The 24,052-nt window shown below is 43.5% G+C and overlaps 2 protein-coding genes across 2 annotated transcripts in view; one reads left to right on the top strand and one right to left on the bottom strand.

Moving 5' to 3' along the window:
* SLC30A5 (solute carrier family 30 member 5) overlaps nucleotides 1-9,621 on the bottom strand; it is a 35,919-nt gene extending 26,298 nt beyond the window's left edge. The window contains 2 exon segments of the mRNA NM_001137624.1: nucleotides 1,080-1,202; nucleotides 9,535-9,621. Of these exon segments, the coding sequence (NP_001131096.1) occupies nucleotides 1,080-1,202; nucleotides 9,535-9,617 (206 nt within the window). The 5' untranslated portion in view covers nucleotides 9,618-9,621.
* LOC110257255 lies at nucleotides 9,132-14,877 on the top strand. The gene is made up of 3 exons (XM_021076818.1): nucleotides 9,132-9,137; nucleotides 9,238-10,195; nucleotides 14,703-14,877. The coding sequence occupies exons 1-2, from the start codon at nucleotides 9,132-9,134 to the stop codon at nucleotides 10,153-10,155; spliced, it is 924 nt and encodes a 307-aa protein (XP_020932477.1). The 3' UTR covers nucleotides 10,156-10,195; nucleotides 14,703-14,877.

The raw sequence follows: 24,052 nt of genomic DNA, 5'->3' as shown, positions 1-24,052 counted from the left end.
ACTGCAACATTTTAGGAACTCTTCTTTCTTTTGTAACCACATTCAGAACCAGTTTACAAGCCACAAAAGAAGTCTCAAAATTTTTTTTTATACTTTGAAATACCAAAGAAAGTAATTTCTATTTTCCCCCAAGTTTAGTAACAACAAATCTTGAAACAGAAAGGAAGAAAGTAACATCCCTACCTTTCACATCCCAAAATATGTATATAAAAATACATACAACTGGTGTTTAGAATTTCCTACTCAAGAGTCACTTTTCATAATTACTAAAATTATACTCCCAGCAGTCTAACAGATTCCTATTAATAGAGAAGGTGTTCATTATCAACCTCGAGGTCCAGAGAATCTTTTTTTTTTTTTTTTTTACTTTCATTCCACCAACAGTCAGCAAGCGTTAATTGAGTGTCTACTGCAGAGAATCTTTATTTAGAGAGAATTTCTCGCTATATGCAGAATAATATAAAGTTTATGCTAAGAGCACATGTGGTAAACATAGCTCAGCATGGCTTAACTTGGAAAATAAGGAACATCTGTGCCAATACAAGGCTTAGGTGACATTCCACGCCTGCTGGTGGGTTGGCCTATCCCAGTGGTATGGTCAGGGAAGACCTAAGGTGCCAGAGATCCTTTTAGGGAGCTGTGAGGTCAAACTATCTTTATAGAAATGTTAAGACATTATTTTCCCTTCTCACTCATATTCTCTTGGGGTGTACAGGGAGCTTTGCAGAGGCTAGTTCATGTGAGATACTGCAAAAATCTGAATGCTGACACAGGTATGAGAATCCATAGCCTCTATTAAGCCAGACATTAAATTTGCAAAAACTTCATTAACATAAAATAAGGTAAAAGCTGATGTTTTGGCAAGCTAATAGGGAAAGGCAACCTTTTTTTTTTTTTTAATCTAGTTTCTTTGAATGTCTAACCTTGGTATTCTATTATTTTAAAAAATTATCAGATATTTGTCAAGAGGAATAAAGTGCACAAAATATTCTATGTAAAATTTCCTAAAGATACTCAGTTAAAAGTGGATTTTTCAAAGAAATTTAAAAACATGAAAAAATAACGAAATACATACTCACCCAAGTTTTAATATAAAAATGAACTGAACAATGTGAACTACTTTAAGAAGATCATATGATTCAAAAAGTCCCACAGCCTTCAAAAATTTAGTGAAACACAGTAACACAATATATTTTGTTAATCTGAAAAATAAGAACAGAAATGAGTTTGAGTATCATTAAATCACAAGGAACTCGGCCATCTTTTTTTTCTTATTAGACAAGTAATAGAGGTCGTTATAAAAACCATAAACATAAACAAAAAATGAAACAAAAACTCAGCTTATCATCTATGCAATAACTATTATTAACACTTTTGTATATATACTTCCAGATTCTTTTCACTGTATATGAATGCATTATGTAGGGATACAGTCTTTTAAAAAAGGCCAAATTAAAAATAAAAATGTTCTTGGTTGAGTTGCCTCAATTACTTTGCAATACGCTTTTTAAACAATTACTCCAAACAAATAAATAATAAAAACAGAAACCAACATGAAACAATAAAGAAGATCAGAATACAGGAAGGGAGGGAGGAATGATAAATGCCTTAGGTTTGCCTCTCCTCTGCTTTGCCAAGGGACTGCAGTGAGAGTCATGGTTAAGTCAAGTGACTTGACCTACAGAGTCCTGAAAAGGCTTAGGAATCTGAAGCACCTCAGAAAGGGCATGGAGAGCTGAGAAGAGGAGGAGCATCAGTAAATCTGCCAGATTGCCGCCCAGCATAGCCAGGGAACCCTCCCTCCTCTAGCATTACAGCAGATGTGAAGCTTAGCCTCCGGTGAGGTCTAGACAAGGCAGAGGGGAAAGGAGGGATGAGATGCTGGACTAAAATCATGGAGATTAAAAGGAAGTTCCCCATCTTAACCCCACCCGACCTACCTTCCCTCTAACAGGCTAACTGCCCGACTTCAGTCTCCCAGCAGGAGAATTCTTCTTTGGAGAAGCCCATTAGGAACAAGCCCCACGTCTTCTAAGCAGCTTTTTTAGGCCTTAATCAAATACGAATGGCCGAATATGGGTAATCAATTGTTTAAGATAAGCCTATAATATGAGAGATCAAACCAACTAAAACAACTAAGGAAATTAAAAGATGCAGGAGCTCCTATTGAGGCGCAGTGGGTTAAAGACCTGGCATTGTCTCTGGCAGCCCAGGTTCGATACAGAGATGGGCACTTTGGGTTAAGGATCTGGCATTGTTGCAGCTCTAGGTCGCAGCTGAGGCTCAGATTCAAACCCTAGCCTGGGAACTTTCATATGCTGGAGGTGTGTGGCCATAAAAAAAAAAAAAAAAAAAAAAGATGAAGTAGATTTTTGGGAGTGATAAAAATGTCCTATAGCTTGATTGTACTGAAAGTTATATTGGTATATATTTGTGAAAAATGCTAACTGGTACCTTAAAAATCTATGCACTTTACTGTTAAGTAATTTATAGCTCAACGAGAAAAGGAATATTACAAAAATAATAAAATTATGGCTATAAAAACAAAAAATATCAAGTATATTTTGTTTCTGGATTATCTGTAGACTGGCTGAGAACATACAGCACAACATGGAAAATCTACCAAATCTCTAGCCATTGTCTAGGTATGAAAGTAAACGTACGTGTACTATAAAAAACAAAACAAAACAGAACACTAACATTTAAGAGCTGAAAAACACTAAGAGATTCTCTAGTCCAATTCCTCTCATGTTACAGATTGGGAATCCACAGTTAGCTAGAGTCAAGTCCGTGTCTTAAGCATGCTCTTTTTTTCCTTTCTTTCTTTCTTTTTTCTTTTGGTCTTTTTAGGGTCGCACTCGTGGCATATGGATGTTCCCAGGCGAGGGGTTGAATCAGAGCTGTAGTCACCGGCCTATACCACAGCAACGCTGGATCCTTAACCCACTGAGGGAGGCCAGGGATCGAACCTGAAACCTCATGGTTCCTAGTCGGATTCATTTTTGATGTGCCATGAAGGGAACTCCATTTTTTTTTTGTCTTTTGCCTTTTTCTAGGGCTGCTCCCGCAGCATATGGAGGTTCCCAGGCTAGGGGTCTAATTGGAGCTGTAGCTACTGGCCTACACCACAACCACAGCAACGTGGGATCCAAGCTGCATCTTCGACATACACCACAGCTCATGGCAACACTGGATCCTTAACCCACTAAGCAAGGCCAGGGATCGAACCCACAACCTCATGGCTCTTAGTTAACCGAGCCATGACGGGAACTCCAAGTATGCTCTTTTTTTTGGTCTTTTTGCCTTTTCTAGGGCTGCTCCCATGCATATGGAGGTTCCCAGGCTAGGGGTCAAGTTGGAGCTGTAGCCACTGGCCTACACCAGAGCCACAGCAACACAGGATCCGAGCCATGTTTGCAACCTACACCACAGCTCACAGCAACACCGGATCCTTAACCCACTGAGCAAGGCCAGGGATTGAACCCGCAACCTCATGGTTCCTATTCAGATTCGTTAACCACTGAGCCACGATGGGAACTCCCATGTATGCTCTTTTAATGTCACACAGAAAACCAAAGTTCATCCAAAAGGCTTTGAGGGCTCCCATCTTCTAAACTGTTCCCAATTATACACTCATCTTTATGACTAAATGAAAAGTAAAATCATCTTTAAATATGAAAGACAAAATGCACATTAAAACCTAAGATTAATTTGGAGTTCTTCTGTGGTGCAGTAGTTAAGGATCTGGCGATGTCACTGCAGCTGCTCAGACTGATGCTGTGGTTGGGGTTTGATCCCTGGCATGGGTACTTCTGCACGCCATGGGTGAGGCCAAAAAAGAACCACACCAACCTCCCCAAAACCACCTAAGATTTAGATTTTGTCCCACTCAAGCTAGAGAAAGAAGTGAGATAAATTTAAGTAAATTAACTATATATTAATGCTCATTAAATAGTCTGGTCATAATAGCAATTCATAATTACCCAATAAAAATACTTGAGCTAGAAATCTTTTGTTTATTCAGTTCTTTTTTTTTAATCTTTTCTTCCTTCCTTCCTTCCTTTCTTTTTGCTTTTTAGGGCCACACCCACAGCACATGGAGGTTCCCAGGCTAGGGGTTGAATTGGAGTTACAGCTGCTGGCCTATGCCACAGCCACAGCAACTCAGGATCCAAGTCGAGTCTGCAACCTACACCACAGCTCACACCACCACCAGATAACCCATTGAGCGAGGCCAGGGATCGAACCTGTAACCTCATAGATACTGGTTGGATTCTTTTCCGCTGCACCAGGATGGGAACTCCTGCTTATTCAGTTCTTAACACAGAGACTTGCATATTTCAGCAAATGTTTACTAAGTGAAAGAATGCTAACTCTACAATTATACTTGTGGGACGGCGATATATATAGGAGAGTAATACAGTACATAACTGGCAGTCAAGGTTCTGGCAATTTAAACTATCATCAACCCAGTCATGAAATCAGAATGAAAGAAAGACATCAAGAGAGAGGGAAGGAAGCTCAAAACCTCAAGTGCTTTACTCCTTAAGCTCTTAACTAGGTGTAAAAAGTAAGGAGGGACAGAAGCAAGGATACAAAGAACAACGCCATCAACAAGACAGGGAGGGAAAAAATGAAGACCAGGAAAAACAGATAGAGGTGTATATATACATACACCTCTCTATGTATTTGTATTGGTAGTATTTTATTTGGGTAAATTCTTTGTTTTTTGGGGGGTTTGTTTCTTTAGAGCCGCACCCATAGCACATGCAGGTTTCCAGGCTAGGGGCTGAATCAGAGCTGCAGCCACTGGCCTACACCTTCGCCAGAGCAATGCCAGATCCAGCAACAGCCACAACAATTCCAGATCCAAGACACTTCTGCAACCTACACCACAGCTCATGGTAATGCTGGATTCTTAACCCACTGAGTGAGGCCAGGGCTTGAAAGTGCATCCTCATGTATGCCAGTCAGATTAGTTTCTGCTGAGCCATAATGGGAACCCCACATACTCTTTTTGCTTTTTTTGTTTTTGTCTTTTTGCCATTCCTAGGACCGCTCCCGTGGCATATGGAGGTTCCCAGGCTAGGGGTCTAATCAGAGCTGTAGCTGCCGGCCTACACCACAGCCACAGCAATGCAGGATCCAAGATGAGTCTGCAACCTACACCACAGATCATGGCAACGCCGGATCCTTAACCCACTGAGCAAGGGCAGCGATTGAAGCCGAAATCTGTTTCCTAGTCGGATTCGTTAACCACTGCGTCATGACGGGAACTCCAATATATTCTTTGTTTTTAACATTGTTTTCCATCATGGTCTATCCCAGGAGACTGGATATAGTTCCTTGTGTAATCGTTTGTATCTACTAACCCCAAACTCCTAGTCCATTCCACTCCCTCCCTCCCCCTTGGCAATCACAAGTCTGTTATCTACATCTGTGACAAAGGTATATTAAAAAAACAAAAAAGTCTTGTTATAAAATTGTTCCTGGACTAAATCTGAGCAGTATCTGCAACCCGCGATGCAGCTGCAGTAACACCAGATCCCCTTTAACTCACTGTGCTCGGCCAGGGATTGAATCTGTGCCTCTGCAGTGTCCTGAGCCACTGCAGTAAGATTCTTTTTTTTTTTTTTTTTTTTGTCTTTTTTTGCTATTTCTTGGGCCACTCCTGCAGCATCTGGAGGTTCCCAGATTAGGGGTCAAATTGGAGCTGTAGCCGCCGGCCTACGCCAGAGCCACAGCAATGCGGGATCCGAGCCACGTCTGCAACCTACACCACAGCTCACGGCAACGCCGGATCGTTAACCCACTGAGCAAGGGCGGGGATCAAATCCGCAACCTTATGGTTCCTAGTCGGATTTGTTAACCACTGCGCCACGACGGGAACTCCTGCAGTAAGATTCTTAACCTGCTGTACTACAGTGGAAACTCTCTAAAAGTTTTAAGTAAAACTATTCCCATTTTCTTATAAGTGACCAACTCGGGACATCATTTCAAACCCTTTTCTTTGCAGCTCCATGTATGGACATATATGTATTTTGGATACATTCATGTATTTACCATTATATACATATTCTGATATTGCTCTATGACTTTTTTATTTTATTTTTTGTCTTCATAGAGCTGCACTCGCGGCATATAGAAGTTCCCAGGCTAGGGGCTTAATCAGAGCTACAACTGCCAGCCTATGCCACTGCCACAGCAATGCCAGATCCGAGCCAGGTCTGCGACCTATACCACACCTCATGGCAATGCTGGATCCTTAACCCACTGAGCACGGCCAGGGATCAAACCCGTGTCCTCATGGATACTAGCTGGATTTGTTAATCGCTGAGCCATGATGGGAACTCCTGTAACTTTTTATGTAATATATATTAAGCATATTTTGTTACCATTATTAATTAGGAAAGTTATTTTAACATTTATCTGTAAGTTGAGCACTTTTTTTTTTTTTTTTTTTGGTATTTTCTAGGGCCACACCCACAGCATATGGAGGTTCCCAGGCTAGGGGTTGAACTGGAGCTGTACCACACCACAGCCACAGTAACTCAGGATCCAAGCCGAATCTGCGACCTACACCACAGCTCATGGCAACGCCGGATCTTTACCCCATGGATCGAGGCCAGGGATCGAACCTGCAATCTCATGGTTCCTAGTTGGATTCCTTAACCACTGAGCCACGATGGGAACTCCTCAATACTTTGATTTTTAAAGTCTTGATTAATGAAATCTTCCTGTTGGGCTAAAAACAAAACACTAGCTAAGGTCAAGTAACCATAGACTAATAAGTACATATTCCTAGTTCATGTTGCACAGGGCAGCATACTAAGGGGCAAAGCTGAGAGGGTGGTGAGGAAGGGAGGCTCTTAAATGGGGGCAGTGGCCCCTGAGCCACTCACTCACTGACACTTGTGCAACTTATCAGGATCCAATCCACCTCCCCAACTTATAAATCATAATTTGCCACTAACCAGTCCCATCAAAGCTATCACTGGTCTTCTCTGTGAAGGTTAGAACATTCTTTGGTTTTTTAAACCTGGAATTACTGAAATCTGGGTTTGGGCTCAAACCTGCTTCTTGGGCTTTGCCCACTGTAGCAGCTCACAGTTCTCCAGGAAAAAGCAAAATCTGTGTATAATTCAAGTTTGATTCATTCAATCACTATTTAAGTATCTACTGTGCAGACTGTGCTATATGTGGGGTTTGGGGTAACTGACTCTCAGTTCAGTTAATAGGTGTCTCAGTTTGTGAGATAAGGACAACTAATGAGTCTGCAGCACTGTTGTAAGGATGAAGTGAGATGCTGTACTCAAAGTATCTAGAACCCAGGAAGGGCTTAACGAATGCTGGCTGTCACCCTCTGCCCCTGCCTGTAAAGAGGACTTATTAAAGCCAACATAGAAACATTTAAAACAATTCATATTTGTGACTTCAGTCAAAAAAAAAAAAAATCCACAATTAAAGGGTCTGACAATTAGTTTTTGGTGTAGATTATAAGGAGTTTTTGGATTTTTGTCTACGTATAGGAAAACTCTTGCAACCTGAAATCTATTAAAAATTCAACCAGTCCTGAGCTGAATTTGATTCTGCAATGAACTACAATAGGAGGGCACCTCTGCCAAGCAGAGGAAATAGTGGAAATAGTGGAAATAAGGTGGCAAAGGAATATTTGCCACACCTATCTAAGCTGTTGAGTAAATAATCTTGAACTATTTATTTATTTACTTAAAAATAGGAGTTCTTGCTGTGACACAGTGGGTTAAGAATCCAACGGCAGCAGCTTGGGTTGCTGGGAGGAGCAGGTTCGATCCCCAGCCTGGCAGAGTGGGTTAAAGGATCAAATACTGCAATTGTGGCTCAGATTCAATCCCTGGCCCAGGAACTTTCATATGCCACAGGCGTGGCAATAAAAGAAAAAAAATTCAAGTTTACAGAAAAGGTGCAAGAGTAGCACACCCTTTACTTAGATTCTCTAATTGTTAACATGTTCTCTTCTTTGCCTTATTATCTCTCTTTAATACAGTTTTTTTTCCCCTGAACTTTTTTTTGCTTTTTAAGGCCTCACTGGGCACATGGAAGTTCCCAGGCTAGGGGTCTAATCAGAGCTATAGCCACCGGCCTATACCACAGCCATGGCAACATGGGATCCGAGCCGTGCCTGTGATCTATACCACAGCTCACAGCAATGCCGGATCCTTAACCCACTGAGCGAGGCCAGGAATCAAACCTGCATCCTCATGGATCCTAGTCAGATTCGTTAACCACTAAGCCATGACAGGAACTCCCTCCCCTGAACTTTTCAAAGAGTAAGTTACATACATCCTGCTACTTTATCCCTAAATACTTGTGTTTCCTAAGATCATGAGCATACTCATAAAATCAGTGCAGTTATCAACTACAGGAAATTTAACATGGATATATTTTTATCTAATCTATTGTCCAGAGTCCAATTTTGTCAAGTGACCTAGTACTGTCTTTCACAGCATTTTCCCCTCTAGAAATCCACATCAGAATTGCCTACTGCATTTAGCTGTCGCATCTCAGGAAATAATACCTGATATCCTGTTATTTACAAAAACAAGTTGCTCAAAATAGATTAGAATTGAACTTGTACTACAGAAAATGCAGCTAATTTAAATTTTGCTCCAGCATTTGCTGTGTTCTTCCCTTTTCATAAAAAAAAGTTGCGTTAGTGATTCTATTTCTACAGTTCCAAGAATTTACCAAAACCATCTTTAAATCTCAAAGGAGTTTTCAAGAACAAGAAAAACTTAACCTCATTAACTATAAAGGCAATGAAAATTGTTGGGCCATGTTTTACGCATCTTTCACTCTACCTCAGAAATTAGGACAGGTCAAGAAGGACACACTGGAAAGTGGTCAGTATACTTACCTCTTGGGGATTAACGGGAGCATTGCTGGGAAGGGGATAAAGGGGGGATTTTTCCTTTTTACTCTATGAATTTCTGTGCTGCTTGAATTTTTGGACAACGAGCACACATTTCTTAATAACAAAACAAAATAAACGAAGAAAGGAAAACTAGATGACCGGCTGGATTCTTGGTGTGCGGGGTTAACCTGAACATCAAAGTTCATCTGTTTGTACTTTGGTTTCTTCGCCTCAAGAGATGACGGTGACCCTTCCTCTAACTTACGCAGGCAGACGTCAGAAAGGTTAAGTATCACCAACCCATTATTTCGGGGAGAAACAGCCAACAGAAATGCTTCTCATAGGTCAGAAAAACCTCTCACGTCAACTGGCTGGCAGTTCTAAGGTTAACGGTCTGCCTGGAAACCCAGATCTCAAGCAGAACCTCCTTGGATCTTAGAGCATTCATTCTGCAGAGAGGGACGGCGGAGCCAAAGAAAGCTAGAGGCGGCCTGGGAGCCGAAGCAGGGAGGACGGAGGGCTCCGGGGCGCGTGCAGAACCGAGGAGGAGTCCCGGGCTGTCAACGGGACGGGAGGGAGAGGGAGCTCGCCTGCGCGGGGAGACCGCAGATCGGGAGGCGGGTGCCAGATCAGTCCCTTACCGAGCGCTGGGCACGTCCACCGGCCCGAGGCCGCCGCCGCCGCCTGGGCCGGCTAACACTTCCCCGCCGTATTTCTCCTCCATCGCGGGGATCAGGAGCCGCCGCCGCTGCCCCTGCCGCGGGGTCTCCTCATGTCTCGCCGCTGCCGCGGAACAGCGGTCGCAAGCGCGTCACTTCCCCATGGCAGCGGCCCTGTCGGGTCCCCGCAGGCCGGGCCGCCGCCGCTGTCCCCGGCTCGCAAGCACACACGCGTCGGGACTAGGCCACGGACAGTTCCGGCGGCGCGGGGCTCCCCGGAGGCTCACCGGAGTGGACGCTGCCAGGCCACGTCACCGACCCAGCAGCCCTCACTCTCGGGGGAGTGCCAGGTTCTGCGCCTGCGCAGGACACACCACTCGCCAGCCCTCCCTCTTCCTTAGGCTCCTCCCACCGCGGGGCTACAGATCGAATCTTCACCCCCTCTCAGCCTCTCTCATTGACGCGGCCTCAGCGCATACCTGTCCTGCAGCGCCACCAACGGGTCGTCAGGAATATAGCGGATTCTTCTGCCGCGGAGGGCAGGGGCGGAGGAAATACACAGCGTGTGACGAAATAGAGTTTCTTTTAAATTCTGGCTCCTAAACTGTGCTGCTTAATCCTGCAGGCCAGTAAACCTAGGCAGGTAGGACCAGCCCTTATTAGGGTTATTTTTATGTTACTAAAAAGTTAAGAAAATGGTCTCCAGTGTCTGTCTTGATTTGATTCACAAATCTGCCACTTACTAATTGTGTCACTTGTCCTTTCTGACTCGTTTTCTGATCTGGAAAGTAAGAGTAGTAATATCTGTATCCTCGGGTTCTTGGGAGGATTGTGTGTGTTCAAATGTGAAAAGTGGAGTTCCTGTCAGTAGCTCAGCGAAAAGGAATCTGACTAGCATTCGTGAGGACACAGGTTCGCTCCCTGGCCTCACTCAGTGGGTTAAGGATCCAGTATTTCAGTGAGCTGTGGTGTGGGTTGCAGACACGGCTGGAATTCAGCTTTGCTGTGGCTGTAGTGCAGGCTAGTGGCTACAGCTCCGATTTCACCCCTTTGGGAAACTTCATATGCCATGGGTGCGGTCCTAAAAAGACACACACACACACACACAAAAGAGAAGTGAAGTGTGAATAACAGTGAATGGTATATACTAATCAATACATGTTAATTATTCATAGGGAAATTTGAGGACTGGGATTCGGAGATGAAAATGGGGTTTTGAACAGTGTAAATTATGATTAGCTTATGCTACACTTAATTTGAATATACAGAAAGTGTTAATAACATATAAGAGAACGAGAAGTCCTAGTCTCTGCCTGCTGGGACTTTGTAATCTATTGTGAAAAATATTTAGCAATTTGAGAGCAAGACCTTAGCAACATTACACATTAAATTCTCAAATGCTAAGGTTTTCCAAATAACCAGATAGGGATTTAGCCGGAAAAGACTCACTGATAGGACCTGACCTCGAACTTGGATAAGGTTTTGGATATGGGAGAAAAACATTGTGGGAAGATGTGTCGTATGTGTAGAATGCAGAGGAAGGCATGAAATTTAAAAGCTAAAGATGCATTTGTGCTTTTTTTTAGGGCTGCACTTGTGGCATATGGAGGTTCCCAGGCTAGGGGTCTAACTGGAGCTATAGCCGCTGGCCTACACCACAGCAACTCGGGATCCGAGCCACATCTTCGACGTACACCACAGCTCACGGCAATTCCAGCTCCTTAACCCACTGAGCGAGGCCAGGGATCAAACCCACCACCTCATGGTTTTGTTTCTGATGTGCCACAATGGGAAAGCCTCAAAGTGACTTTTTTAATAGCATTTTTTTTGGGAGGCAATTTATTTGCCAAATTGCTATTTTCTTATTTTTTAATTTTTTGTTAAAGTATAGTAGATTTATAAGATTGTGCCAATAGAATTGCTAATTTTCTCATCTGACTGGCAATGGTAACAACTACTGTGCTTTTCTGGAGCTAATTCCATCCCTTTGGAGTTCAGAGAACTAGATAAAATGATGTGTATACACCGAGATTTATTTTTATCCCAAGTGGAGTTTGGATTCAGTTGATATTTTTGATTTGGTGAGAATTACAACTCTTTTTGGGGGGGGCTAATATCTTTCCTGTTTTTGTTGTTTTTGTTTTTGTGGTGGATGGAAAAATGTCTCTGTTTTCCTTCTTGCTACTCACTTTTCATCCACCCTGGCTTCTACATTCACCATTCCTCTGAAGCACCTCTCGTGGATATTTTCGAGCTACAGATTACCTCACCCCTCTAGAGCTTTCGACATGGTTGATCTCTCCTTGCTTCTTTTTTTTTTTTTTTTTTTTTTTTTTTTTTTTTTTTTTTAATTGAGAACAAATTTTTTTTTTTTTTTTTTTTTTTGTCTTTTGTCTTTTATTTGTTGTTGTTGTTGCTATTTCTTGGGCCGCTCCCGCGGCATATGGAGGTTCCCAGGCTAGGGGTTGAATCGGAGCTGTAGCCACCGGCCCACGCCAGAGCCACAGCAACGCGGGATCCGAGCCGCGTCTGCAACCTACACCACAGCTCACGACAACGCCGGATCGTTAACCCGCTGAGCAAGGGCAGGGACCGAACCCGCAACCTCATGGTTCCTAGTCGGATTCGTTAACCACTGCGCCACGAAGGGAACTCCTCTCCTTGCTTCTTGAAACATTTTTTTCTCCTTGGTTTCCCAACCCCACATTTAGTTGGCAAAGGAAGAGCAAGTTCATGAATCGTTCTGCTACACCCGATCCTCTTCTAACGTTTCGTAACCTCATTGTTTGGCACTATTTATTCATTTTAGCAAATCAAAAACTAGGTGTCATCCTTCACACCTCCTCTTCCTTAGGATCCATATCCAGTCTATCTCCAGGCTGTCATTTTTAATCTTCTCAATATTTCTTTTTAAAAACATTTCCTTGAGGTACAGTTATGTACAGTGCCGTGTGAATTTCTGCTGTACAGCAAAGTGACTGAGTTATACATCTACACACATCCATTCCCATAGAGGCGCGCGCAGAATATCGAGTAGAGTTCCCTGTGCTATACAGCAAGCCCACGCTGACCATCCATTCCATATACTGTCGGTGCATTTAGAGTCCACTTGTATGTGCTATCACATGATGTTTGTCTTTGATTCACTTCACTTAGTATGATAATCTCTAGATCCATCCATGCATCCATGTTGCTGTAAATGGCATTATTTCATTGTTTTTTTTTTTTTTTTTTTTCTCCTGGGCCAGGGGTCTAACCTGCACCAGCCACAGCAGTAACCAGATCCACAGCAGTGACACAGCAGAGCTGGATATTTAATCTGCTGAGCTACCAGGGAACTCCATTATTTCATTGTTTTAAATGGCTGAGTGACATTCCATTGCATATATGTACCATATCTTCTTTACTCAGTCCTCTGTCAATGGGCATTTAGATTGTTTCCATGTCTTGGCTATGGGAAATAGTGCTGCAATGAATGCTGGGGTGTATGTGTCTTTTCAAATTATGATTTCCTCCAGATAGATGACCAGGAGTGGGATTGCTGGATCACATGGTAGTTCTTCTTTTTTCTTTTTTGGTCTTTTTAGGGCTGCACCTGCAGCATGTGGAAGTTCCCAGGCTAGGGGTCGAATTGGAGCTGCAGCTTCTGGCCTACCCCACAGCCACAGCCACGTGGGATCCAAGCCGCATCTGAAACCTACACCACAGCTCACGACAATGCCTGATCCTTAACCCACTGAGCAAAGCCAGGGATCGAACCCATGTCCTCATGGATACTAGTCCCTGAGTGGCTTGTTGCCACTGAGCCACAACAGGAACTCTGGTATTTATAGTTTCAGTTTTTTGAGGTAACTCCGTACTGTTTTCCGTAGTGGTTTTTATCAATTTGCATTCCCACCAACAGTGTAGGAGGGTTCCCTTAATATTTCTTGAATCAATCCACACTTTCATCTTTCGTCTTCATCATCACCATCTGGTCTCGACAACCATCAACTTTAGTTTAAACCACTGCAGTAACTTTCTTTCTTTCTTTTTTTTTTCTTTTTCTTTTTTTGTCTTTTCTAGGGCCGCTCCCGTGGCATATGGAGGTTCCCAGGCTAGGGGTCTAATCAGAGCTGTAGTCACTGGCCTACGCCAGAGCCACAGCATCGCGGGATCCGAGCCGTGTCTGTGACCTACACCGCAGCTCATGGCAACGCTGGATCCTTAACCCACTGAGCAAGGCCAGGGATCAAACCTGCAACCTCATGGTTCCTAGTCTGTTTCGTTAACCACTGCGCCATGATGGGAACTCCATGCAGTAACATTCTTAGTAGTCTTTCCAACTTCACTCTTTTCCTTTCCACAATCTGTTTTCCATTTTCTGCTGCAGTACTAATAATCTATTCCAGTTGCAAATCTTATTGTACACTGCTTGCCCTCCCGTATTCTACTGTCCAGGCTTCTAGTAACTTTGTATTACCGTTAAGACAAACTGAGGTCATTAACATGGCCAGCAGTATCCTGTACGGGCTTTGCCCTAACCTCTCTTTACAGCTTCATCTCACATCGAGCTGCCTTCTGCTCTCTGAATTCCAGCTACTCCGTCCCCTATCAGTTAGGCTATTTATCTGCTAATATGAGACTTTTCTCAGACTAGTTTTCATGTATAGAGTATGTCTCATCTCAGCCTTGGCTTGTTAAGATCCTACTCACTTTTGTCCTTTTAGGTTGAGTTCTCCAGGAAGCGGACTGTGAGACGCAGTTAAGTGTGCAGGATATTTATTAAGGAATGCTTCTGGGACCAACAAGTGTAAAAGGGCAGGAAAGGAAACATAATGGAGCAGGAGAAGTCCAGAAATGATGCAGTCCAACAGGAGCTGCAGTAAACCTCATGGAGACATCTGGAGCTAAAATGGTCCTTAAAAAGCATCTTACAGTTTTTCCTAATCAAGTCTTTTATAGGCCCAGGATTCAGTCCAAGTTCATATACTGCATTTAGCTGTCATATCTCATTAATTTTCTTTTATTTGGAACGGTTCCTGGTCTCTCCTTTTTTTTCATGACCTTGACATTTTTGGAGTGGGATGATTACTTTGCAGAATGACTGTCAGTTTGTGTTTGTCTGATGTTTTCTCATGATTGGATGTGTGGAATGTGTTTTTTGGCAGGAATGCCACTGAAGTGATTCTGTACTCCTCTCAGTGCATCACATTGGAAGGCACATGATGTTGGTTTGTCTCCTGCTGAAGTCAAGTATTATCATTTGGTAAGGAGGCATCTGCCAAATTTTGCAGTGTGATGTTTCATGAATAAGTTTGTTTTTTATTTGGCTTCATCCACAGTATGCAGAAGTTCCTGGGCCAGGGATCAAACCTGAGCTATAGCAGTGACCTGAGCCACAGCAGTGACAATGCCAAGTTCTTAACCACTAAGCCACCAGGGAGCTTCATGAATAAGTTTTTTTTTTTTTTTTTTTTTTTTTTGTCTTTTGTCTTTTTAGTGCTGCACCCGCTGGCATATGGAGGTTCGTGGGCTAGGGGTCTAATCGAAGCTATAGCTGCCGGCCTATGCCAGAGCCACAGCAATGCAAGATCCGAGCCACATCTGCGATTATCTGAGCCACATCTGTGACCTACACCACAGCTTACTGCAATGCCGGATCCTTAACCCACTGAGTGAGGCCAGGGATGGAACCCCACAACCTCATGGTTCCTAGTCGGATTCGTTTCCACTGCGCCACAACGGAAACTCCATGAATAAGAATTTTTGTCTGCAGATACTTTGAGATTGTGCAAAGATTCTGTTTCTGATCACATTTTCACTCGTTTGTGTTAGTATCCATTTTTGTTTTTTGACCAAAACAATTATTACTGTAAAATTTTCCAATTGCTAATCATCCCTTCCATCATCTCTTCTGCCTTTAGTAGTTGACTTTCTATTGTAAGGTAAAACTTTCCTGCCCTTCTTTCTATCTATCTATCTATCTATCTATCTATCTATCTATCTATCTATCTGTCTATCTATCCATCCAACTGTCTAGTCTATCTATATTAGTATGATATCATGGGTTCTTATTTATTAAACAGATTATAAGCAATTTGTATCACTCTTTTGATGCTAAAATTATCCCAAATTTAGCCAATAGGATTACTTTGGCTTGTTCCTGTGCCATTTTGACGTGTTCCTGTCATTCTTTCAGAATTTCCATACTTTCTGGTACAGGATGTTCCAGATTTTTTATATACTTTCTCTGCCTTAGCTCTGGAATTAGCCATTTCTCCCTGGAGCTCTGGTTCCTTTTAGGGAGAATGGTATTTAGAAACCAAGGTCTAGGTGTTCCCACTGTGGTGCAGTGGAAATGAATCTAGCTAGTGTCCATGAGGATGCAGCTTTGATCCCTGGCCTCACTCAGTGGGTTAAGGATCTGGTGTTGCTGTGAGCTGTGGTGTAGGTCACAGGCGCGGTTTGGATCCCAGGTTGCTGTGGCTGTGGTGCAGGCCGACAGCTGTAAATCTGATTTGACCCCTAGCCTGGGAACTTCCCTATGCTGCAGGTATGGCCCTAAAAAGCAAAAAAAAAAAAAAAAAAGAAAGGTCTAGGTGTCAGGAATCACATTGCTGCTGGTGTACTCATCTTTCTTTAACCTCATAGTGGATCGAGTTAGCAGTTACATATGTACATATACACATAGGTGTGTGTGTGTGTGTGTACATAGATATATCTTTCTATTTATCATCTATCTTTCAGAAACCAAGAGTTCATATTAATACTGCAAAGTGCAATCCAGCCTTAGATATCTAAGGTTTTTATCCTAGCTTCTTCTCTTTCTATGCTTGTACCTCTTTTCTTTTCTTTTCTTTTCTTTCCTTTCCTTTCCTTTCCTTTCCTTTCCTTTCCTTTTCTTTTCTTTTCTTTTCCTTTCTCTTCTTTTCTTCTCATTTTTTTGCTTTTTAGGGCTTCCCCTGAGGCATATCAAAGTTCCCAGGCTGGGGGTCGAATTGGTGTTTTCACTGCAGGCTTAGTAGCTACAGCGGCTGGCCTACACCACAGCCATAGGAACGCAGGATCTGAGCCACATCTATGACCTACCCCACAGCTCATGGCAATGTCGGATCCTTAACCCACAGAGCAATGCCAGGGATTGAACATGTGTCCTCATGGTTACTAGTCGGATTTGTTTCCACTGTGCCACAATGGGAACTTCATGTTTCCATGAGGGTGATAAAAGGTTAAGTAAATTGTCCAAAATTATATAATTCTAGACCTCCTGCTGACTGGGCAAAGGGCACCTCAGTGGCAGCTTTTTGGCTCCTCTCTTCCTGATTGCGTGAGTGAGGACTGTTCCAGTGATGGAAGAGTGCCAGATGGGAGGACCTGTTTTGTGAGCCCCTCCAGGAGTCTGGATCAGAGAATGTGGTGAACATTGCCCTGAGTAGCAACTTAGTGTTTGCTTCCTTCCTTCTAATGAATACTTGTTGAGTGCTTACCACGTGCTAGGTCCGTTCCCATCCCAGGTAATTTTTGGGTTCCTCAGAAGAAAACTCTGAGATAAGGACTTGTTACGAAAATACGCATTCCCAGGAGTTTCCTTGTGGCACAGTGGGTTAAGGATTGGTGGTTTCACTGCAGCGGCTTAGGTTGCTGCTCTGGCTCGGGTTTGATCTCTTACCTGGGAACTTCCACATGCTGCAGGTGGCAGGGGGAAAAAAAGTGTTCCCAGGAAAAATTGGGAGCAGTGTGGGAGAGTGGGACAGGAAAGGAAGAGAATAAGGGCATGATATCAGGTGAACTCTCACTGGGAGGCTGATTTAGCATAAGATGTCTTAGTCCATCTGGGCCGCTATAACAAAAACGCTGTCAATTTAGTGGTTTATAAACAACAGATATTTCTCATGGTTCTGGAGGCTGGGAAGTCCAAGATCAAAGTGCTAGCAGATTTGGTATCTGGTGAGAGTTCACTTCCTAGTTTATGGACAGTGCCTTTTTGCTATGTCCTCACTTGGTGGAAAGGGTGAATAGCCTTTTGGGGTCTTTTTTTAGAATAAGGATATTAATTTAAATCATGACCTAGTAGCTTTCCTAAGGCCCAGCTCTTAAAATCATCACCTGGGGGTTTAAGATTTCAACATATGAGAGTTCCCGTCGTGGCTCAGTGGTTAATGAATCCGACTAGGAACCATGAGGTTGCGGGTTCAGTCCCTGCCCTTGTTCAGTGGGTTAATGATCTGGCCTTGCCGTGAGCTGTGGTGTAGGTTGCAGACGCGGCTCGGATCCTGCGTTGCTGTGGCTCTGGCGTAGGCCGGCGGCTACAGCTCCGATTTGACCCCTAGTCTAGGAACCTCCACATGCCATGGGAGTGGCCCAAAGAAATAGCAAAAAGGCAAAAAAAAAAAAAAAAAAAAAAAAAAAGAAAAGAATCCAGTACTTTGGGAATAGCATTGGCAGAGCTTCTGGTGTCCACCTCTGGGGGGTCATTGGTGCCAAGTGAAAATAGGAATGTGTTTTTGGCGAGTGGCCTCCATGGCATGGTTGGACCCTGTCTGTGGCTGTCTTGCTTCAGATCCTGGCTCTCTGGTTCTCCTAGAGTTTCTGTGATTTACCCAAAATCCCTTAATAAAGTCCTGCAAGACCTAGTCAGAGGGGCAGTTGTTGTTTGTAATTAAATCATGGAACAGTACAAGTGATATGGCAGCAAAACTTCGATAACAACATGCAGCTCCTAGGTTTTGTAAGTACATTTTATTCAGACCAAGGAATGCTCATTTATTTATTATAATCAATGTTTGTACCATTGCATACTATTTTTTATTGCCCACTCCCAAGGCATGTGGAAGTTCCTGGGCCAGGGATCAAACCCTTGCCACAGCAGCTACCTGAGCCACTGTAGAGACAACACTAGATCTTTAACCTGCTGCACCACGAGAGAACTCTGTGGTGTTCTACTTTTATTTTATTTATTTTTTTGTCTTTTTGCCTTTTCTAGGGCTGCTCCCGAGGCATGTGGAGGTTCCCGGGCTAGGGGTCCAATAGCAGCTGTAGCTGCCGGCCTACGCCAGAGCCACAGCAATGCGGGGGATCCAAGCATTGGCACCACTGAGCCACAATGGGAACTCCAGTGGTGTTCTACTTTTAAAGTATATTGGACTTCTTGTCATGGCACAGTGGAAACAAATCCAACTGGGAACCATGAGGTTGCGGGTTTGATCCCTGGCTTCGCTCAGTGGGTTAAGAATCCAGCATTGTCCTGAGCTGTGGTGTAGGTTGCAGATGGGCTTGGATCTGGCATTGCTGTGGCTGTGGTGTAGGCCAGCCACTGTAGCTCCAATTCGACCCCTAGCCTGGGAACCTCCACATGCTGCTAGTGTGGCCCTAAAAAGCAAAAAAAAAAAAAAAAAAAAAAAGTATTGATTATTTTTTGTTTTTTTTCCAACTTTTTATTATAAACATTTCCATATACACAGCAAAGTTGAAGGAATTTTACAATGAGCACATACTGGAGACCTAGATTTTGCTATTAATGTTATACTACACATCATGTCTATTTTTTTTTTTTTTTTGTCTTTTTGGCATTTTCTTGGGCCGCTCTCACGGCATATGGAGGTTCCCAGGCTAGGGGTCGAATCGGAGCTGTAGCCACCAGCCTATGCCAGAGCCACAGCAACGCGGGATCCGAGCCGCGTCTGCAACCTACACCACAGCTCATGGCAATACCAGATCGTTAACCCACTGAGCAAGGGCAGGGACCGAACCCGCAACCTCATGGTTCCCAGTCGGGTTTGTTAACCACTGCGCCAAGACGGGAACTCCACACATCATGTCTATTCATCTATCTATTTGCACCACTGTATATTTTGCTGTATTTCATGGTCAATGGCAGACATTAATACACTTCTCCTAAATACTTCGGCATGTATGTTATTAAAATTCTATACTTATTTACAGATTTTTCTTTCTTTTTAAAAAACGTATTGAAGTATAGTTGATTTGTGATGTGGTGTTAATTTCTGCTGTATAGCAAAGTGACTCAGTTATACGCATATACATACATATTCTTTTTCATATTCTTTATGATTTATCACAGGATATTGAATATAGTTTCCTGTGCTATACAGCGGGTCCTTGTTTATCCAGCATATATATAATAGTTTGCCTCTGCTAATCCCAAACTCCCAATCCTTCCTCCTCTGTCCCTCTCCCTCCTCCTCGCTTCCCCTCCCTCCCCCTTGGCAACCACAATTCCAGTTCTCTATATCTGTGATTCTGTTTCTGTTTCCTAGATAAGTTCAGTTGTGTCTTTTTTTTTTTCTTTTTTCATTTTGACCACCCTGTGGCATATGGAGCTCCCGGGCCAGGAATCAGATCCGAGCTGCAGGAGAAACTTAAGCCACAGCTGTGGCAATGCCTGTCCTTAACCCACTGGTCCGGGATTGAACCTGCATCCTCACAGAGACAACTTTGGGCCCTTAACCTGCTGAGCCACAGTGGGAACTCCAGGTGATTTGTATTTTTAAACTAAGTTGTGGGAATTCTTTTTATTCTACAGATGCCATTCTCAGGTCAAATGTGTTGCAGTATTTTCTTCCAGTAAAAAGATAAGGCTATTAAACCAAGAACCCCACCCCCCATCCCATTGCTAACACCTGGATATTTATAAATTATTTTAATAAAAAAAAGCAGAGCTTGGAGTTCCTGCTGGCACGTAACAGGATCAGCAGTGTATCAGGAGTGCTGGGACACAGGTTCAGTCCCTGGCAGGCACAGTGGGTTAAGGATCTAGCGTTACCACAGCTTCGGCTTAGGTTGCAGTTGAGGCTTGGACCTAATCCCTGACTCTGGGAATGGCACATGCTGAACAGTGGTCAAATAAAAAGCAGAGCTTTAATTGGAGAGTCATTCAGAGGCTCTCAGCTCTGACATAGTGCATGATTGCTAATCCTAAACAGGTTTCCCCACTATATGGTGAATTATTTCAGGGCAGAGTCAATATCTCAGCTACTTTATCTCTCACTTTGGTATCCAGTATCTTAAAGTATCTTAAAGCCAGTAATTACTGAGTTAATATTTTTCCTTGTGTTGAAATCCAGTGGTATTTTTGTTATCTGAAGAACAGCAGCTGGGCTTTTGTCCTTAGGCCCACTTAATACAGATGATTATATCAGCTCTTGGTCATTAGTGATTTGCTGTGGTTCTTTGTTGGTGAGTGGTCCTCAGTCAGGATTAAAAGACAGATGCCATACAGTCAAAGGATTTTTCAGAGGCGATCTCGTCCTTCTCTGAACTCCTAAAACTCCCTTTCTGTCACTCTGTGTGTGTACTCTGCTTCCTCTCTACACAGTAAGTGGTATGAAAGCAAGGGTGTGTCCCATTTGCATTCCCCCCATTCCCAAACTGACCTCAGGATGTCTTGCACAGAGCAGAAGCAGAAACACCTGGGATTTTACTGCTGTTTTTTTCTCTTTTTGTCTTTTTAGGGCCACACTGTAGCATATGGAAGTTCCCAGGCTAGGGGTTGAATCAGATATATAGCCACTGGCCTATGCCACAGCCATTGCCACGCCAGATCTGGGCTTTATCTGCGACCTATGCTGTAGTTTGAAACAACGCTCTGTCCTTTAATCCACTGAGTGAAGCCAGGGATCGAACCCACATCCTCATGGATACTGTTGGGTTCTTAACCCCTGCTGAGCCACAAAGGGAACTCCAAGAAACACCTGTTGAATGGATACATAAAGAAAAAACCCTAACCCAAACCCACACTCTACCAAGTGGACACAGAAGAAAGATGAAGGAGGGGCTTGACTATGGTGTGCATGTCCCAAATGGCAATTCCTCTGCTATTTCCTAATAAGTCCATTTTGCTGATAAAAAAAAGATAATTGGCTTCCCTAGTCTCCTTATTCAGTAAGTGACATGACTTACCTTTGCACATGACTGAGATGTGAAGGATCACTCTGAAATCCCTGAGATCAGCGTCAAACACTTGAATTTGTATTCTTTTTTTTTTTCTTTCTTTCTTTTGAGGGCCGCACCCATGGCATATGGAAGCCCCCAGGCTAGGGGTTGAATCAGAGGTACAGCTGCTGGCCCACGCCACAGCCACAGCCACAGCCACATGGGATCCGAAACGTGTCTGCGACCTATGCCACAGCTCACGGCAATGCCGGATCCTTAACGCACTGAGATATGCCAGGGATCGAACCAGCATCCTCATGGATGCTAGTCAGATACGTTTCCCCTGCACCCACAAGAGGAACACCCAACTTGTGTTTATTCTCATCAACAGAGCATTTGTAGTTATCATTTTTGGAATTTTTGCACTCTTAGACTATCATACCCCCCAAAGTTACACTGAACTTTCTTGAAACTGTACAAGGGGGAGTGGCAAACTACATATTGCAGTATCTACTTTAAAGGGAAGTCAGTGATGGGCTAAGTAATCTGAGCCTAAAATACTTCCACTTGGGAGAATACCCATTGTTTCATGGAGGCTGAGGGAAGCTGAGATAGGTCGGCCTACCTGGTTGTGGTTGTCTTGCAGGACCTCTGCATTCATTTCAGTCTGATTAACAGATAATGGTTAAGCAGCGTGTTTGTGTGGCCCTGTGACAAATCCTGCCCTTACAAAAGGAGGATGAGGCATTTTTAGAACCACTAGAGGACGATATAATACAACACAATGCACGGTGAATTTGGGCAGCGAATGCTGTGAAAAAGTTAGAAAAGGGAAGGGAGAGCCTTGCCAGGGAAGGAGGCAGGTTTGTTGCCTGGTTTTCTCCTGCCTGTCAAGAAAATAGTGCCGACTAGTCTTCACGGCACCCATTTTACAGCCTGCTTATAAATGACCTTTTCCAAAACCTGTGCACATTTGCCTTTTTCTTGCCTTTAGCCGACTTGTGGGACACCTCCTTCTTTTCAGATGTGCTTACTTTATTCCTTTACCCACAGCTGGGTTTTGAGAGCACAGAGTATAGTGTGTTTTCATAATATACTTTTTGTGTGTGCGTGTGTTTTAGGGCCGCACCTGCAGCATAGGGAGGTTCCCAGACTAGGGGTCAAATCGGAGCTACAGCTGCCAGCCTACCCCACAGCCACAGCAACGCCAGATCTGAGCCGCATCTGTGTGACCTATGCCACAGCTTACGGCAACGCTGGATCCTTGACCCACTGACTGAGGCCAGGGGTGGTACCCACATCCTCATAAATACCCGTTGGCTTCTTAACCCGCTGAACCGCAACGAGAATCCCAGTGTACTTTGGTTTTCCTCACAGTTAGAAATTCTGAGTTATTTGTAACTAACTCTTTTATCTTCAAAATTTTTTTTCAAATAGCTTTTTTCTTTTTTGTTATTTCCCCCATACAATTTTTTCCCCAACTGTATGAATTTGCTTTTTTCTTGCTCATGCACCTTTTACTCTTCTGTTGCTATCACAAGATAACAACGGAATGGAAACTTGAGGATTTCTGTAGTTTTCTTTTCTTTTTCTTTTTGCCTTTTCTAGGGCCGCTCCTGCGGCATATGGAGGTTCCCAGGCCAGGGGTCTAATCGAAGCTATAGCTGCTGGCCTACACCACAGCCACAGCAACGCCGGATCCGAGTTGCGTCTGCTACCTACACCGCAGCTCATGGCAACGCTGGATCCTTAACCCACTGAGTGAGGCCAGGGATGGAACCTGCAACCTCATGGTTCCTAGTCGGATTCGTTAACCACTGAGTCAAGACGGGAACTCCTGTAGTTTTCTTTTGATGTGTCTTTGTATTCAAATGAGAACCAAACATTTATCTTGATTTTCATGTTATTAAAATGATTTCGCTGAGTCCTTGGATAAGTTAAAATTATCAGGCTTTATATCTCCATTGTAATACACTGAAGGCAGTGTGGCACTTAGTAAGCACACAATGAATGCCGTAGAACCTCGCTTAGAAAAAGAGTGGACCTGGAGTTCCTGTCATGGCTCAGTGGTAATGAATCCGACTAGTATCCATGAGGGTGCGGGTTTGATCCCTGCCTTACTCAGAAGGTTAAGGATCTGGCATTGCTGTGGCTGTGGTGTAGGCGGGCAGCTGCAGCTCAGATTGGACCCCTAGCCTGGGGACTTCCATATGCTACAGGTGCGGTCCTAAGAAAAAGACCAAAAAAAAAAAAAAATAGTGGACAGGGAAAATGCCAGTGTGCTTGCCTATCCAGGGGCTATATTAAAATGTTTCTGTCCACAGCCTCTTGCTGAGCAAACTAGCCCTTATTTATAAGTGACCATAGGCTAAATCATATCACTTATCCCCTCCCTACAGATGATGGGCATCTTATTCCAGGTCCTGCAACCTGCAGTTACAGCAGTGGTTTTTAAAGTGTGGTCTCTAGATAAGAAGCATCAGAAATGACCTGAGGATTCATTCAAAATGCAAACCATCAGATCCCACTAGCGATCTAGAGATCTGTGTAATTAGAAGCTCTGGGCATGGTGTGGGGCAATCTGTATCTTTTTTTTTCTTTTTCTTTTTGTCTTTTTAGGGCTGCT

The sequence above is a fragment of the Sus scrofa genome, chromosome 16 (assembly GCF_000003025.6).
Source record: "Sus scrofa isolate TJ Tabasco breed Duroc chromosome 16, Sscrofa11.1, whole genome shotgun sequence".
In the NCBI taxonomy this organism is placed as follows: domain Eukaryota; kingdom Metazoa; phylum Chordata; class Mammalia; order Artiodactyla; family Suidae; genus Sus; species Sus scrofa.
The sequence above is the reverse complement of the archived record's forward strand: the minus strand, read 5'-3'. Positions and strand labels throughout refer to the sequence as shown.